The 16821-nt window shown below is 37.1% G+C and overlaps 1 protein-coding gene across 4 annotated transcripts in view; it reads right to left on the bottom strand.

Moving 5' to 3' along the window:
• FBXO38 (F-box protein 38) overlaps window positions 1–16821 on the bottom strand; it is a 65769-nt gene that overhangs the window by 34882 nt on the left and 14066 nt on the right. For 3 of the 4 annotated variants that reach the window (XM_037801046.1, XM_037801047.1, XM_037801050.1), the window contains exons 3-7: window positions 15365–15498; window positions 12560–12723; window positions 12179–12344; window positions 3143–3280; window positions 1796–1933 (exon numbers count right to left, since the gene is read on the bottom strand). In XM_037801046.1, coding sequence (XP_037656974.1) covers window positions 1796–1933; window positions 3143–3280; window positions 12179–12344; window positions 12560–12723; window positions 15365–15498 — 740 coding nt within the window. Of the gene's footprint in view, window positions 1–1795; window positions 1934–3142; window positions 3281–12178; window positions 12345–12559; window positions 12724–15364; window positions 15499–16821 lie in introns of those variants that run through there. The other variant, XM_037801048.1, reaches the window with a different exon arrangement.

Here is a 16821-nt window from a genome sequence, read left to right as displayed (position 1 = left end):
GACTATTATGAACAGTGCTCCTATGAACAATCTTGAATATGTCTCTTGATGAACACATTTACGCATTTCTGTTGGGTTTAAAGTCAGGAATGCAACTATTGATATATACATGGTCAACTTTAGTAGATACTACCAGTGTTCCAACGTGGTTGTATCAATTTACACTCTCACTAGCAATGTAAGAAAGTCCCTACTGCTCCATATTCTAATCAACACTATTATTTGTCTTTTTCATGTTAGTCATTTTTGTGATTATGTAAAGTGTGCACTGAGGTTTTAATTTGCATGTCCTTAATGTTTAATGAAAATAATTAATTTTTCATGTTTATTAGTCATTTGGAAATCTTCTCTTGTTAAGTGCCTATTCAAGTGTTTTCCCATTTCCTACTGGATACTCTGTCTTTTTCTTATTAATTTTAGGAGTTCTTTTTATATTCTTTATATATTCTAGGTACAAGTCCTTTATCTGAATGCAAAGTCACTCCCACTCTATAGCTTGGCTTTTCACTTTTTAATCATGGCTTTGATGAACAAAAATTCTTAACTTTAATTAGTCCAGTTTATCATTTTTCTTCTTTATAGTATGTGCTTTTTGGAGTCCTTTTGAAAAATTCTTTACCCAGTCCCAGAGTGAAGAAGACATCCTCCTTGGTTTTCTTCTAAAGCTGTTATTTTGTATGTTTCGCAGTTGGCTCTTCAGCTCAACTGGAATTAATTTTTTGATATGCTGACCCTTTAACTAAAATATAAGTCAGTGCTACCCTCCAACACTGATTAGAGAATAAGTCTTTCTCTCTTAGGACCTTTACACAAACTCTTAGCATTTGGCAGTTTTCTCCATCCCTTCCCTCTAGTGAATGCTCATACTGTGGGCTTCTTTTTCCTTCTGACTTTTATTCTATGAGCCACACCTATGGCATAAAAATAATGCTGTTGTGGTCTTGAGAGGGCCTGCTCCATCTCCCTTGGCGCAATATACTCATAATCAAGTGTACCGACACCAGACTTGAATAATTGACAAAATGCCTAAAAATGCAGTGCTTACTTTTCATTATATTCTAATAATGCTGAATGATAATATCTATTTGTTACCAATGCTACGGCATTTGATGCTTTGATGTTTATATTTTGATACTCTAAGTTAGAGTTTTAGTTTTCACTATTAATTATCCATGTAGCTAAACCTCTCTGTAGTTTTGTTGCAATGAAGAAGATGCTTAACATGTAGCATATTGTTATGTATCATTGTTTATCTATAGTGAAGGATCTATAGAATGAAATATTTTTCCCTTCAAAAAAGCCATCCTTTGATGGATGGATCTAATATTCAACCGATAAAAATGGAAGGATTTTATATACTATGAAGTACTTTAAAAAAAGTTAGATATTAATATTACTAATTCCTGAATTCTTCTTGAGGTGTAGGGTGTCCAAGTCATAAAGCACCTCTTAAAAACGAAGAGCATTAGAAACTCGTTAATATATCTATGATTCCAAATAATAGGATGGATTGTTAAATAAGTAGTAAGTAATAAGTCAGAAAACATGCCTTATCACTGTAGCATTTATTTTGAGAAGATTTAACACTGCATATAAAATGTATGCATAAATGAATAGTAGAGTATACTTGTGATTATTTTTCATCAGACACACCAGAGAGAAAATATAATTACTGACAAGCGTTTCTTTTAGACTCATAAGAGAAGCTTAATAAAAACTTATTTTAAAAGTTTTAAAAATAAAAGTTTACGTATTTTTAAAATAAAATATTTAGTGACCAAAGAAAAAGGAATACCTGATCTCCAGCTGTCTTCAACTACATGTTGGATAAGACCTCCAAGGAAAGGAACTCGAACCATTTCTAAATGTTCCAAATTTCGGGCAGAGGCTAAGCCTGTCACTAAAGGGACATATTTCAAGGAATTTGTGGGTCCTAGAAAAATAACAAAAATCCTCAATAAATTGCCTTAAGATGTATTTCAAGCCAGCAACCGAGATGAGTAACATAAATTCTGTATCTTAAATGGACAGCCAGTATGTTTGGTTCTTTGTGAGTTACAATTCTTATTGCAAATGAAAGTGTCAGTCTGTTTGTTAACTGTATATTTATTAAGCACAAAGATTTTTTGGTTACATTGGAAAAGTAATCCGGTTTTTTTTTTTTTTTTTTTTTTTTGTAAATTCCCTTATGTCTCAGTATTTTTAAGTTCAAAATAACTAAGGGGAAAACTTCCAAGTTGAAAATATGATCCTAAACTCAAGTTAACAATTCAGTCATTTAAACATCTATCTATGTGGCCAGTGTTGTTTTAGGTGCTATGGAAGATGATGTGATACATAAGGTATGGTCCCATCCATCAAAGAACTTGCGATTTACATAGAAATAACACTAACATTAAGAATTATAACAGTATACAAAAGTAGAACTTAAGTACAAAAATAAGATCTGCTATACTTCATAAGAAAGGAATAAAGAGAGAGAAAGAGAAAGAAAAGAGAAAAATAAGTTGGAAAAAGAACTTGAAGGATGTATAGAGGTAAAGGATGAAGAATATATACAAGTAAAGAGGAGGAAGTACAGATTTCAGGATAAGGGAACAATAACATTGTATGAGCAAAAACTGAGTGAAAGCTGGTACAGGTATGCAGAATACAGTAAACAGGTAAACCTGACTATAACAGAAGGTAAGGACACCAAGAGGGGGCCTAGTTATTATGAACCTTGAAGTAAGCAGAGTAGTTCTGTATTGACGCTCTAGGGGTGCTTGAAGGCTCCTGAATAGAAGAGTACTATAATAAAAGCAATGCTTAGGTCAGAACTATTTACATGTTCTGTTAGGAGACAAAGAAAGCAGTCACAAATCTATTATAACAATCCAGGAGTGAAGTTTAAAGTATCAATGAGAAATAAGGAGAGACATTCTGACTTTTTTTTTTTTTTTTTTTGCTAAGGATCAAACACAAACCATATTTCTAATAAATATATTTAAAATGAGAGTACATTTATCTTCCGAAGGTAAGTTACAAAACATAAATAGCAATAGCATAATACAAATTAATTTACAAACGTAGCTCTGAATTGTGCTTTAGGATATTTTTAGGATAGCATATGTATAATTCCACCATAACTGTGTATCATTACCTGCACAGTTCCTCATGACGAAAGTTCGTAAGCTGATGCAAAGAAAGTCTTTAAATGGTTGTGGTTTAGTGAGTCTTACCCACTTCATGTAAAGGTGTCTTAGCATTGGGATACAAGGAATTTCAGGAACATTCACCCCTAAAAGACAAATATATGAAAAAAGAACAAACAAAAAATCACCAAAAGACTCTGTGTTCAGTGTAAAGAATCTATTTTTCAAATTGATAATTTATCTTTCATGGAGACTTTTACCACCACAAATAACCTGATTAAAATCTATCACATTTGGTTTCTTTAAAAGAGCCTTGTAAAGTACAATTTAAGCAAATCACAGAGTACTTTGTTATTTTTTTTAGAAAAGACATACAGGAATACAGAATTTAAAAACTATTTCTACATTTTATACACATAAGTCTTTCTCATAAACCTTCAACTCTTCCAGGCCACATTTGCCCAGAGGATAGAATGAAACAGGTTCCTGAAAGCAAAACTGTGAAGATGTGGAGGGAATACATAAACTTACTATTTGACTACAAGCACCCATCACCCCACCAGTGGTAAAACTAAATTTCACAACAGAAAGGCTTGTTGGCCTTACTTTGTGGTTTCTAGAAAATATCCAGAGATAGTCATTTAGTCATTTAATATCTCAAATTGATAAAGGCATTTAATGTTCTGATCCAAGAATGGTTTAACACTAGGAATCATACCCACAGAGGACCAAGCCTAGAAGGCAGAGTGGGGAAAAACATCGGTAGATGTGGAAGAAAGACGACAGATAACTTGTAATGGAAGGAGCCAGTTATAAGAACTTGCCCAAGAGTTTAAACAATGTAGGCTAGAGAAAAGCTAAGGAAGTGACACAAATCTATGAGAGAACCCCAAGGATCCAGGATGATGGTATTTAATAGATAGTACCTAGCAAAACCAGCTTAATGTAACTTTTTAACTTGAGTCAGTAAAAGTCCTATTAGCAAGAATAACCAGAAAAAACAAAACTGGAGTACATGAATGGTTGGTTCTTTAAAAGTTACACTGTTAGCTCCCACTCTAACATACAAGGATTACTCCTTAATCTGGTTCTCCCCAAAAGCATAGTTAACTTCACCTTTGAACTATGCACACATGTTCTATGTCAACAATTGGGGAGCAAAATAGGAGGTGAGACCAAGAGAAAAAAAGCAGAAGAAGTGAGGTACAGATTAAGAAACATGGTACAGAATTCACAAATGTAAGTTTAGCATCTACCATGGAGACTGGTAGAACTGATTAGGAAACCTGAAGTAGCAAGGGTAAACAGGTCCAGAGATGACAATTATACCTTATCCCCAATCCATATTCTGCCCCAAACCCAGCAAAGGACACAATCACAATGACCAACCTTCCCACATGTATACTAATTTTGAATCACCATCACATGGTATGTATAAAACTGCTGAATGAATCAAATGAATGAATGCATTTTAACAAAATTTACCAAGTAAATATAATGCAATGGACTGTAATAGTCATTGTAGAAAATACAAAGATATAAAAATTCCTCTAGATAACTTGGCAAAACCTAGAGTTGACAGTGATGGTGATTAAACGTACTAATATAAGAAAGTTTTCATGAATGAGAACAAGTGATTGTCACCACTGCAAGGTGTAGAAAATGGAATGGTATATGGAAAAAATACAACTAATGCAAACTAGGGTCCATAGTTAACAATACCACTGTTAATATTCTTCCATTAATTGCAACAAAGGCAATATACCAAAACTAAATGTCAGTAAGAGGGGAAATGAGGGAGGGGTATGGGACTCTTGTTGTTGTTTCTCCTTTTTTTACTTCTTTATTCTTTCAATTTTTCCTCTTCATATTTTGGAAGAAATGGAAATGTTCTCACAGATTGTGGTGGTGAACATAACTATGTGATTATATCGGGAGCTATTGATTGTTCACTTAGGATGCATTGTATGGTATGTGAACAAAACTGTTTAAAAAATAAACAGAAAGATACAAGTGCTGGAGAAGATGTTGAGAGAGAAATATACCCATTCAGTCGGCAGGGAAGTAGAACAGTGCACCCCCTCTGGAGGGCAGCATGGTGGTTCCACAGGAGGCTAAGTATAGGGTTGCCATGTGATCCTGCAACCCTGTTATTTGGTATATACTTGGAAGAACTGAAAGCAGAGACTCAAATAGGCATTTGCACTCTGGTATTTATGGCATCAGTATTCACAATTTGCAATGGATGGAGGTGGCCTAAGGGTACACTGATGGATGAACAAAAGGGCAATCTGGTGTATACATACAATGGAATACATCCTGCAAGAAGGATGAAGTTGTGAGGCATGCAACTAGGTGAATGAACCTTGAGGACATTATGTTGAGTGAAATAAGCCAGGAATGAAAGGACAGATAAGGTAAGGCTTTACTAATAAAAACTAAATATAATAAGCAAATGCTAAAAATTGAATTTGAGAGCATAGGTTTTCAGGGGTAGAACATGGACAGAGACTGGGCAACCGACAATACAGAAGTATATAATGTTGAATAAGGCTTACCGTAAAGGTTCCTATACTGTAAGCTCTTACGGCAGTCACATTTACTTCTGAGTTTTAATTGTTATTTAAGAGATGTCTATTTGATATAAAATTTATATTCTGTATAGCACACTATCAAATTTAAAGTGTATGGTCAGTTTATTTAAACAACATAATTACATGGAAACTAGAATAAGGAATGAGATCTTATTATTCTGTAAAGGTTATATGTAATACCCCGATAAATCCCAGAGTATTTTGGGCAAAAAAAAAAAAAAAAAAAAAAAAAAATCCAAAGTCCACATGAGGGACTGGGGAAAAATGTAGAAATAAACTTCTCCACCTGGGAAATACCTGACAGGCTCACAAGCATTAGTGACTCCCAATTTTTTTTTTTTTTAATCTATTTTTTTTTAATTTTTATTTTGAAATAAATTCAAAGTTATAGGAACAGTTGCAAAAACAATACAAACCCCATACACAGAACTCCAGCATACCCTGACCCCCCTCCCCCGATACCCTGATCCACCAACTTTAACATGCTGTCACACCACCATTTCTCTTTTCCTCCCTCCCTCCCTCCTCCCTATCTATCACCCATCATCTATTGCTGTCTTCTGAACATATGAGAGCAAGCTGCCCACATCCTTGAACAAACACTATAATTCACATATACAATTCCCACGAACAAGAACATTCTTTTATGCAATCTCATTAAGCGCAGCTAAGAAGTTCAAGAAATTCAACATTGATACAAAGCCTACATTCTATATTTCCTTTTTTTTTTTTCTTTCCTTATGTCTCAATTGTGTCCCTTTGAGCCTCCTATCCTCCATCCTCAGATCCCATCCAGGATCATCTCTGACATTCAATTGTCATCTATTTAGTCTTGTTTTTTTTTTTTTTTTTTCAATTGTGGAAACATATATATAGCCTAAATCTTCCCATTCCACCCCCACCTCTCGCATTCCATTAGTGAGATTAATCACATTTAGAATGTTGCAATGCTATCACCTTCCCACCATCCATTATTAGAAATTTCCCTTCACCTCAAACAGCAACCCTACACTCATTTCTTAACTCCCCATTGCCCCTTCCCCCACTTCTCGTAACCCATACTCTACTTTTCATCTCCATGGTCATAATTGTCTGACAATTTGTTTGTGTTTACTGTGGGGCTTAAAATTAACCTCTTAAATCCATAACAATCTTGTTTTTCTTTGATAGCAACTTAACTTCAATAGGACACGTAAACTATGTTCCTACACTCCTCCATTCCCCTACCTTTATATAGTTCTTGTCAAAATTACATATTTTACATTGAGTCCAAAACCACTGATTTGTCATTAGAGTTTGTGTATTTTATATCATGTAGGAAGTAAATAGTGGAGTTACAAATCAAAAATTATTAACTTCTATTTGTATTCCATTGTGGTCAGAGAATGTGCTTTGAATATATTCAATTGTTTTTGTTTTTTTTTTTTTAACTTATTGAGGCTTGTTTTATGTCCCAGCAAATGGTCAATTCTGGAGAAAGATCCGTGATCACTAGAGAAAAATGAGTGTCCTGGTGATTTGGGGTGTAAGGTTCTATATATGTCTATTAAAATTCTCCATATCTCTCTCCTTTCTTCGTTTCTCTATCGGTAGGGCTCCCTTCAGTATCTCAAGTAGGGCAGGTCTTTTATTGGCAAATTCTCTCAGCATTTGTTTGTCTGTGAAAAATTTAAGCTCTCCCTCAAATTTGAAGGAGAGTTTTGCTGGATAAAGTATTCTTGGTTGGAAATTTTTCTCTGTCAGAATTTTAAACATGTCATGCCACTGCCTTCTCGCCTCCCTGGTGGCCGCTGAGTAGTCACTACTCAGTTTTAGGTTGTTTCCTTTGTATGTGGTGAATTGCTTTTCTCTTGCTGCTTTCAGAACTTGCTCCTTCTCTTCATATTTGACAGTCTGATCAGAATATGTCTTGGAGTGGGTTCATCTGGATTTATTCTATTTGGAGTTTGCTGGGCATTTATGCTTTGTGTATTTATATTGTGTAGAAGGTTTGGGAAGTTTTCCCCAACAATTTCTTTGAATACTCTTTCTAGACCTTTACCCTTCTCTTCCCCTTCTGGGACACCAACGAGTCTTAAATTTGGACGTTTTATTTTATCTATCATATCCCTGAGATCCATTTCGATTTTTTCTATTTTTTTTCCCCATTCTTTCTTTTGTTCTTTCATTTTCTGTTCTGTGGTCCTCTAGGACACTGAGTCATTGTTCAACTTCCTCTAATCTTGTCTTATGAGTATCCAGAGTCTTTTTAATTTGGCCAAGTTTCTTTTATTTCCATAAGATCTTCTATTTTTTTATTTACTCTTGCAATTTCTTCTTTATGCTCTTCTAGGGTCTTCTTTATGTCCTTTATATCCTGTGCCATGTTCTTCTTCATGTCCTTTATATCCTGTGCCATGCTTTCATTCTTTGAATGTAGTCCTTTGATTAATTGTGCCAGGTACTGTGTCTCTTCTGATATTTTGATTTGGGTGTTTGGGATTGGGTTCTCCATATCGTCTGGTTTTATCATATGCTTTAAGATTTTCTGTTGTTTTTGGCCTCTTGGCATTTGCTTTGCTTGATAGGGTTCTTTCAAGTTGTAAAAAATACCAATCTAATTTTTCACAACTACAACTTGGTGGCATACACTTCCTCTAACTAACCAGCAGATGGCGTCTGCGAGTCACCTATTACCCTCAAGTCAGTTCTCCTCAACTTTGTCTTTGTGGTGTGTGAGGAAATGATTCTTGTGGGGTTCAACTGGTGAATTCAGTTTGGGTGCGTTGTTGGTGCTGTCTGCCCTGAATGTGGGGCGTGTGTCTGGGTGGTGAGAGAGGCGGGGCAGCTTTAATATTCAAACCTCCTAGGTGTTCCCGGAAATTCAAGGCAAGAGTCTAAGTCTTCATTTCAGTTTTGCCCCAGATTTTCTCTGCCGCTGACCCACAAGTCACTGGCATTGATGTAGCGTTCCTGGGATTTCTGAGCGGGCCCCCCTTCTCAGCTGTGATTTCCCAGGACCTCTCCTGAGGGAAGGCTGTGCTATGTCACAAGTGCATGCCGTCCCTCAAGCGAAGCCCTGGGCAGCCGGGCCGTGCAGGGGCACTCCCAGCCTGACGTAAAGATGCCTGAATGGGGCGTCTCAACCCCCCACCTTTTCACACAGCTCCGCCTTCCCAGCTCTGGGACAACTAGCTGTGTATGCACCCAAGGCCACTCTCCACGGCCAATACTGTGGCGTGTGCACGGTGCCATGGGATATACTCCCTGTCACACTGGGTTTACTGGCACGGCTCTGGGCTGTGGGTACAGCCCCGGGCAGGAGTGTCTCCAGCCTGCTGGGGAGCTGCAAGCAGCATGGTTTCTTTCTCCTTTTGGCTCTCCCCTCTGCTCCCCCAGGCCCTGAGGCAATCAGCAGTGGGCTATCCTCCACGCCAGACACTGAGAGGTTGGCACAGCCCACTCCTGCCGTGCTTCACTGCGTGTTTCTCACTGTAGTAACTGCAGCTGCTCCTGGGTTTTTTTTTTTTTTTTTTTTTTAAAGAACTAGTCCATCTCCAAACGCCAACCCCCGGTTTCCCCACACTGCAGCATGGCCGCAGGACTTTCAGCCGGCTTACTCACTCATTTCAGCATGCAGACTCCTGGTATCACCAAATGCATGGTCCCTGTGGTTTTAGCAGACCTTGTCTAGCTGGTGCATCGCTGAAACTGATATTCTAGGTCACTTTCTGGTTTTTATCTAGTATTTTTCACGGAGGTGTTTTTTCGCCCTGTCTCACCTAGGCGCCATCTTAGGTTCTCCTCAGTGACTCCCAATTTAATAAGTCAAGCCCTTGACATTGGGGCTTGTCCTTATGAAATTTATTCCTGCAAAGAAGAAACTAAGTCTACTTATAATTATGCCTGAGGCACCCCTAGAGAACCTCTTTTGTTGCTCAGATGTGGCCTCTCTCTAAGCCAATTATGCAAATAAACTCACTACCATCCCCTCTACGTGGGACATGACTCCTAGAGGGGTAAGTCTTCCTGGAAACATGGGACATGACTTCCAGGAATGAGCCTGTCCCTGGCATTGTGGGATTGAGAAAGCCTTCTTGACGAAAAGGGGGAAAAGGAACAAAATAAAATAAAGTTTCAGTGGCTAAGAGATTTCAAATAGAGTGAAAAGCACATTCTGGAGGTTATTATTATGTATTATATAGATATTCCTTTTTAGTTCATAGTGTATTAAAATAGCTAGAAGGTAATGCCTGAATCTGTTGAACTATAATCCAGTAGACTTGATTCTTAATGATGATTGTATAACTATAGCTTTTATTGTGTGACCATGTGATTGCGAAAACCTTGTGACTGACACTTCCTTTATCCAGTGTATGGGCAGATGAAAAATAAAATAAAGACAAAAAAATATATAAATAATAGGGGGGTTTAAGGGGTATGGAATATATTTTTTTTTTAATTAAATTCAGTTTTATTGAAACATATTCACATACCATACAATCATCCATGGTGTACAATCAACTGTTCACAGTACCATCATACAGTTATGCATTCATCACCCCAATCTATTTTTGAACATTTTCCTTCCACCAGAAAGAATCAGAATAACAATAAAAAATAAAAGTAAAAAAGAACACCCAAATCATCCCCCCCATCCCACCCTATTTTTCATTTAGATTTTTGTCCCCATTTTTCTACTCATCCATCCATACACTAGATAAAGGGAGTGTGATCCACCAGGTTTTCACAATCACACTGTCACCCCTTGTAAGGTACATTGCTACACAATCGTCTTCGAGAGTCCAGGCTACTGAGTTGGAGTTTGACAGTTTCAGGTATTTACTTCTAGCTATTCCAATACATTAAAACCTAAATAGGGTTACCTATATAGTGCATAAGAATGTCCACCAGAGTGACTTCTTGACTCCATTTGAAATCTCTCAGCCACTGAAACTTTATTTCATTTTGCATACCCCTCTTGGTCAAGAAGATGTTCTGAATCCCACAATGCTGGGTCCAGATTCATCCCCAGGAGTCATACACCCTGCATTGCCAGGGAGATTTACAACCCTGGGAGTCAGGTCCCACTTAAGAGGGAGGACAGTGAGATCACCTGCTGAGATGGCTTAGCTAGACAGAGAGAGCCACATGTGAGCAACAAAGAGGTACTCAGGTTGAGTGTTCTTTTTTTCCTTGTATTCTTATTCTTATTTTTATCTTTTTTGGAGTAATGAAGATGTTCAAAAATTGACTGTGGTAATGAATGCACAACTATATGACAGTACTGTGAACAACTGATTGTACACTGTGGATGACTGTACGGTATGTGAATATATCTCAATAAAACTGGGGGAAAAAAAAAAAAAACAGACCCTGACTTCAAGGACTTTGGATATAACAGACTCCCTTTATTATCTAAAAATCCAGTGTCAAACTAGAGATCCAAGTCCCTAATGAGAATCATTCCCTGATTTTATAAATGCCAAAGACCTTCTTCCATAAATGTATATACAGGTCTTAAGACCTAATCCTTATCTTCCATGCTACTTCACCACTGGATCCCCTCACCACCTGATGCCAATTTTAGAAATCTCCATTTCCTCGGGACCATCCCCAGTAACTGGAACATAGCAGATACTCAATACCCATATTTTGAATGAAACGATTTTAAGTAAATAAATATTGAAGGTCAAACTACAGTAACAGAAGTTCCCCCAAAAGACCTTTCGGCAGTCTAAGCCAGAGATGACAAATTAAAGAAAATGTCTGCCCTTCCTTATTTACCTTGGTTGAAATTATTGGGATATGACTTTGAAGAATGTTTAGACATAGAATACACACTGTGACTATTGCAAATAGTAGCCGCCTTAGGAAAAAGACCATCTTCTCCTCATTTCTGGGGGGAAAAGATAAGTAGCAGAGTTTTCTATTGGCTCTGGGTTGAAGAACACAGAGGAATTTTTTTCCTTAGAGAATATAAAGGCAAACTAATAATAAAATAATAAACAGGTTACTAGCTACATGTGGTCATTTAGATTTAAATTAATTAAAATAATTTTTTTTTTTTAAATTCTAGTTCCTCAGTTTCACTAGCCACCATATTGAACAATACAAATATAGAACATTTCCATCAACACAGAAAGTTGTATTGGAGAGTATTCTTCTAGAGGGTAGAACTAGGATCAAAAGGTGAGTATTAGAGAACAAGGGTAGGATTTTGGCTCAATGAGAAAAAAAACTTTCAAAACAACTCAAACTGTCTTCAAAAAGGGAATAGATTGTTTGCAAAGCATTATTTCTTTCATGGGCCCTTTAATGGGAAATCTAAATTTGTACACAAGTTTCACAAGCATTCTTCTGGCATCAAGTAAAAAAGGCATTTCTCAAATTCTCATTATTCCCTTTCAGTGAATATTCCAGATGTGGCATTTCAAGGAGTCACAAGTGACCCAAGAAACATGTACTTACCCACTAAATGTAAAGTTTGAATTTTGGCTCCTATAGGAATTTTCAGTTTATTTTCAGGAGGAATTGGAAATGCTCCATTACGATTACGAAACTTCCCCAAAATATGAACATGTGGCATGTATGTCCAAATGGATTCTACCAACTCCAGATGAGAAGTCTCCACACCCTAGAAAATAATGCCAGAGCAAGCATAAAAAAGGCTTTTAATTTAGCATCCAAAGCTTCTATTTCTGTATCATAAGATGCTAAATATGCAATGAAACTTAAAAGTTTGTTATGGATAAAATCTTCATGTGAGTGAACATGTTATACTTTATCATTCCTTTGGTCTATGATTTCATCAGTCGGATGATGTCAAACTGTTTGACCAGGTGCACTCACCACTAAGTTTGGGCATGCCTGCAAAGCTTCTAGGACTCCTGGAATGCTAAAGGCCTCATGACCCCGCACCCTTCGCCTCTCAAGGTATCTAGGGTGAAGGCCATATAGTTGTTCGACATCTGGCATCTTCTTTAACAATGTTAGAAAACTGGAATCTGTGAAGCCTGAGAAGTTCAACAGAAAATATATTCCTTTGGTAACAGAGGAAATGTGTCAGAAACTCTACTTATTCCGAGTTAATACTTTATAGCTGAGGCTTTTATTATTTTTAAGGCACAGAATCCTGTCTTCGACTAAGAACAACATACTTTTAATCCAGATGACTTGGAGCTATTTGACTGGTGGGTGGGGTGGGTCTGCCCCACCTGATCAACTCCCCTCTGCCCTGCTAAGGGCGTGTCCAGGTCTGTACCGAAAGAAATGAATAAGGCATGATCCTTACCTTCAGGAAGCTCAGAGTTTGGACTAATCCCCATCTCAAATTAGTTCTCTTATACTACCCATTTCCTAATAACCACTCTGTCCTATGTTTAACATCCCTGGTCATTTTAAACAAATCATTCTTTTGAAGTAGACAGATGCAAGTTAGCTAAAACAACAGGAGTGATCCAAATGAAGAGGATGCTGACTAACAGGAAGTTGGTTATCTGGGGGGCCAACTGTGCTTCATACAGGGAATCAATAAGATGGGAAGGGAGAGAAGCAGGTTTCTTCCAGAGCAGGAGCTTCTGGTTAGATAAGTAGGAAGTCAAGTCTCATATAGATGATACTCAAATCACTGGGCCTTCTTTTTTTTTTTTAATGGAGGCTGTCAGGAAGCCAACTGCCTACTCACCAATGACAAATAAAAATATTAACTGTCAAGAATAAAAATGAAGCCCCAATTGACTAAGTTTTACACTACTGAAGTTTTCAAAAGTTGTTCTATTTGTACAGGCTAGTTCAGATGTTACATTAATTTTAGAATCATAAAACTGAAAAGTATGAAGGGATCTCAGGGATTTCTTGTCTCTCTAATTTTAACAACTCTTATGACTATTTTTTATAGAAATCGGTATGACCGAGTCACTCAATGGGCTAAGCATTTCATGTTTTCTCATTCTCTCAATACAATGATCACCCCATTTACAAAAGCAAAAACTGAATTTCACAGGGTTTGAGAGCTAACAAATGACAAAGCCAAAATTCAAAACCAATTCTGGCTACTGCCAGTGTTCATCCTCTTTTGTCATACCTACACTGCCTCTCACCATAAATTGGGGACAGTTCTACGTTTTTAAAGAGATGGTATGAGAATCAAAAGAGATCACGTTTGTAAACTGTAAGGTACTACATAAAAACCCTAGTTGGCATTATTATATAAGGGTTTCAAGTCCAGAACAGAGAACAGGCCAGGGTGGCATCAGTGAGCTCTTATTCTAGACTAGAGACTATTTGGCTCCTGCTCTCTTTTATATAACTTGTGGAGATGGGGAGCCCTGGGCTCACAGGTGTGTATCACACCCTGAGGGAACTCAGCAGACAAATTCTTCTCTAATTTGATGAGGGTTAGAGATGTTAACACTAAGATTGTGTCGCATGGGAGCTGTGCTACTCTGCCTCTTTATATAATGAATTCATCCCATGTCCAGAATTCCTGCTAGCCTAATCTCTACTTAAGCAAATTTAATATAAGAAACAAGACTGTCATTTTCACAGTGCCTAATTTTTTTCTTTCCTGCTAGAAATGACCACCTCTGATATAAATGAACTCTTTTCTCTTGGGATGGCTTTTTAACATAAATGAAGACAACCGTGGTTTGTCTTTCTACCAAGCTAAGTTTTTGCGTCAGGTCTTTGCAATGTTCTTCACAAGAAGGTATACATTTGATAACTATTGAAGCCAACTGATAAGAGTTATCAGTTGACTGAAGACCCTCTTGAAAGGATTTAGCACCCCAAAGTCCACAATATTCCAGCATTGCAGAAGTAGTATGATATCTGCAGAATAGAATAAAACTAACTCCTCAGCCCTTTACTTCTATTAAAGCTTTTTTTGCTAGGCTTCATCATATTTTCAGAATCTCATCACCTGAACAGTAAGTAAAGGGCACTAATTAATGGATTAGTGTCAACTGAAAAGAAGCCACAATTGGTCTTTAATTGTAATTCTTTCTTTTCAGGTGTGCTTGCTTAACCAAAGCCACAACCTATCTTTTCCAATGGCCTCTTCAAATGAGGCCAATTTACTGTAGTTAGGCTGCTGAGTTCTTCACCTGCAAGGCCAGTGCCTTAATTTGAGAATCTCCAGAACCTAATATAGGCCTCCTAACAGTGGTAAAGAAATGGAAGTTCTGGAAGTGCAATTTCTGTAGCCAACTAGAGTATCTTACAAAAACAGATAAACATTTGTTTAACCAGAGGTTGCAGTTAAGTGTACTTCAGGAAAACTATGATGGAGAATGTTACCATTCACCAAGAAATATCATAGAATAAAGTATACTTTGTCTAACATGATACACATGTAGTTAGTTAAAAGCAAAGGCTCAATAAGTGTTCTCCAAACATGCATTTGTGGAGCAGGGTGAAGTAATTCCTTAAGGAGAAGGAAACAAAAAAAAGGAAACCATTAAAATAGACCATTAAAGGCCTCAGGCAAAATGCACTTTACTAACCTATAGGTTTAGTTATAATTTGGATAAAATCCTGCCTTTTACATAAAGGCTGACATATAGTGCCTCTCTTAAGACAACAGGGAAGGTTTGATGGGAACATTACTATTACTTCCCATTAGCTTCCATTACCTTAGATGCTAAATTCACTTACCACTTGGCATGTATTCCCACCACCGCCCTGCACAGAGATCCACAACCCTCACAACTCTCAGATATAACGTCACTGCTTCCTTTAGTTTTCGGGAAAGACATTCCATACACATGATATCCTGCAGAGGGAGGTACCTTTTTGAGAGAAAGAAACTCATATTTATCAAGTGGGTAAATACTTTCACAAATTGGTTAATTTTGACTTCCTCCATTCTCCTACCCCTCGAATGAAGTAAGACCGAGGTATAGAACACACAGTTCTTAGTAACATTATGATATGCATAAGGTTATACAATTTTTACTAACAACAGGTAAGTCAGTAAGTATACAAGTCCAAACAAAAACAAGTACTGAGCTCTTTCCATAAAGTATTTGGTAAAATTTGCCTTTCTATTTTGAGTTTTCATGGACAGTAAATCTCAAAAAGAAAGAGGAAGAAAGAGAGGGAGGGAGGGAGGTAGAGAGGGAGAGAAAGCTCTCAGTGCATTTCAAGGTATGATGGTAAGGGAACATGAGAAAGACTGGAGAGAACTGGGCAATTTGAAAATGGCCAATATTATTCCATAGCTTTTACAGAATCCGTTCCTATGGTAGCTAAAAAATGCCTCTCTGCTCCCTCTCAACTCCTCCAAGAAACTCAACTACTTTCACCATCAGCAAATATGTATACTAATTCTATAGTAACAATTTCTTTTTCTAGATCTTTTACCTTTTAGATCACATACTCTGATAAAAACATTGTCTAAGGATTAAGTGAGGACACCTCCTCTGAATTATAACTTCCTCTATTCCAAACTTCCTCATTATCTCTTCCTTCCTGAAACTTTTCAACTAACTTCTACTTTTGTTCTCTATTTTCAGTAACAGCAATATAGTTTAAAAGATCAGAAAATCTCTTTCTCAACCCTACCTACCCACACCTAGATTATAAATTAACTTTTTAAAAATTAAAAGCTAACCATTATTGACACTGTCAGACACAGTACTTTATTTGTATTCTACAATAACCACACTGTTTGCCATATTGCCTTCTCCCAACCCTTTTTCTCACTTCTCTGCCCTGCTTGGTTCCCCAGCACTGTCTATTGGTTGATTTTAGCCAAAGTGTGGCATCAGCTGGATGGCTAGAGGTGGCAATGGCTTTCCGATGTTGCCAGTCCCTGAGGTGAGTTCCCTAACATCTTTGTTGATTCCCTTAACCTACCCACACCTTCATAAATAGCCCTTCATTAAATTATCTTCAAATTCCAGTTGAGTGCATCTTCTGTTTCCTGCTAGAATCCTCTTAGATATAGTAAATGTTATTATTATCCCATTTTACAAGTGGAAATACTGGCTCACAAAAATTAACTTGCAAAAAGTCACACTACTAGGTAAGAGGGAAAAAGAGCAGGGATGTCAATATAGTTTGGTCTAATTACTTAAAATCAGGCCATTATTAAAAGAAAATTTCATGTA

This window comes from Choloepus didactylus, chromosome 13 (assembly GCF_015220235.1).
Source record: "Choloepus didactylus isolate mChoDid1 chromosome 13, mChoDid1.pri, whole genome shotgun sequence".
Classification (NCBI taxonomy): Eukaryota; Metazoa; Chordata; class Mammalia; order Pilosa; family Megalonychidae; genus Choloepus; species Choloepus didactylus.
Note: the sequence above shows the minus strand (reverse complement) of the source record. Positions and strands in the feature narration are given on the sequence as shown.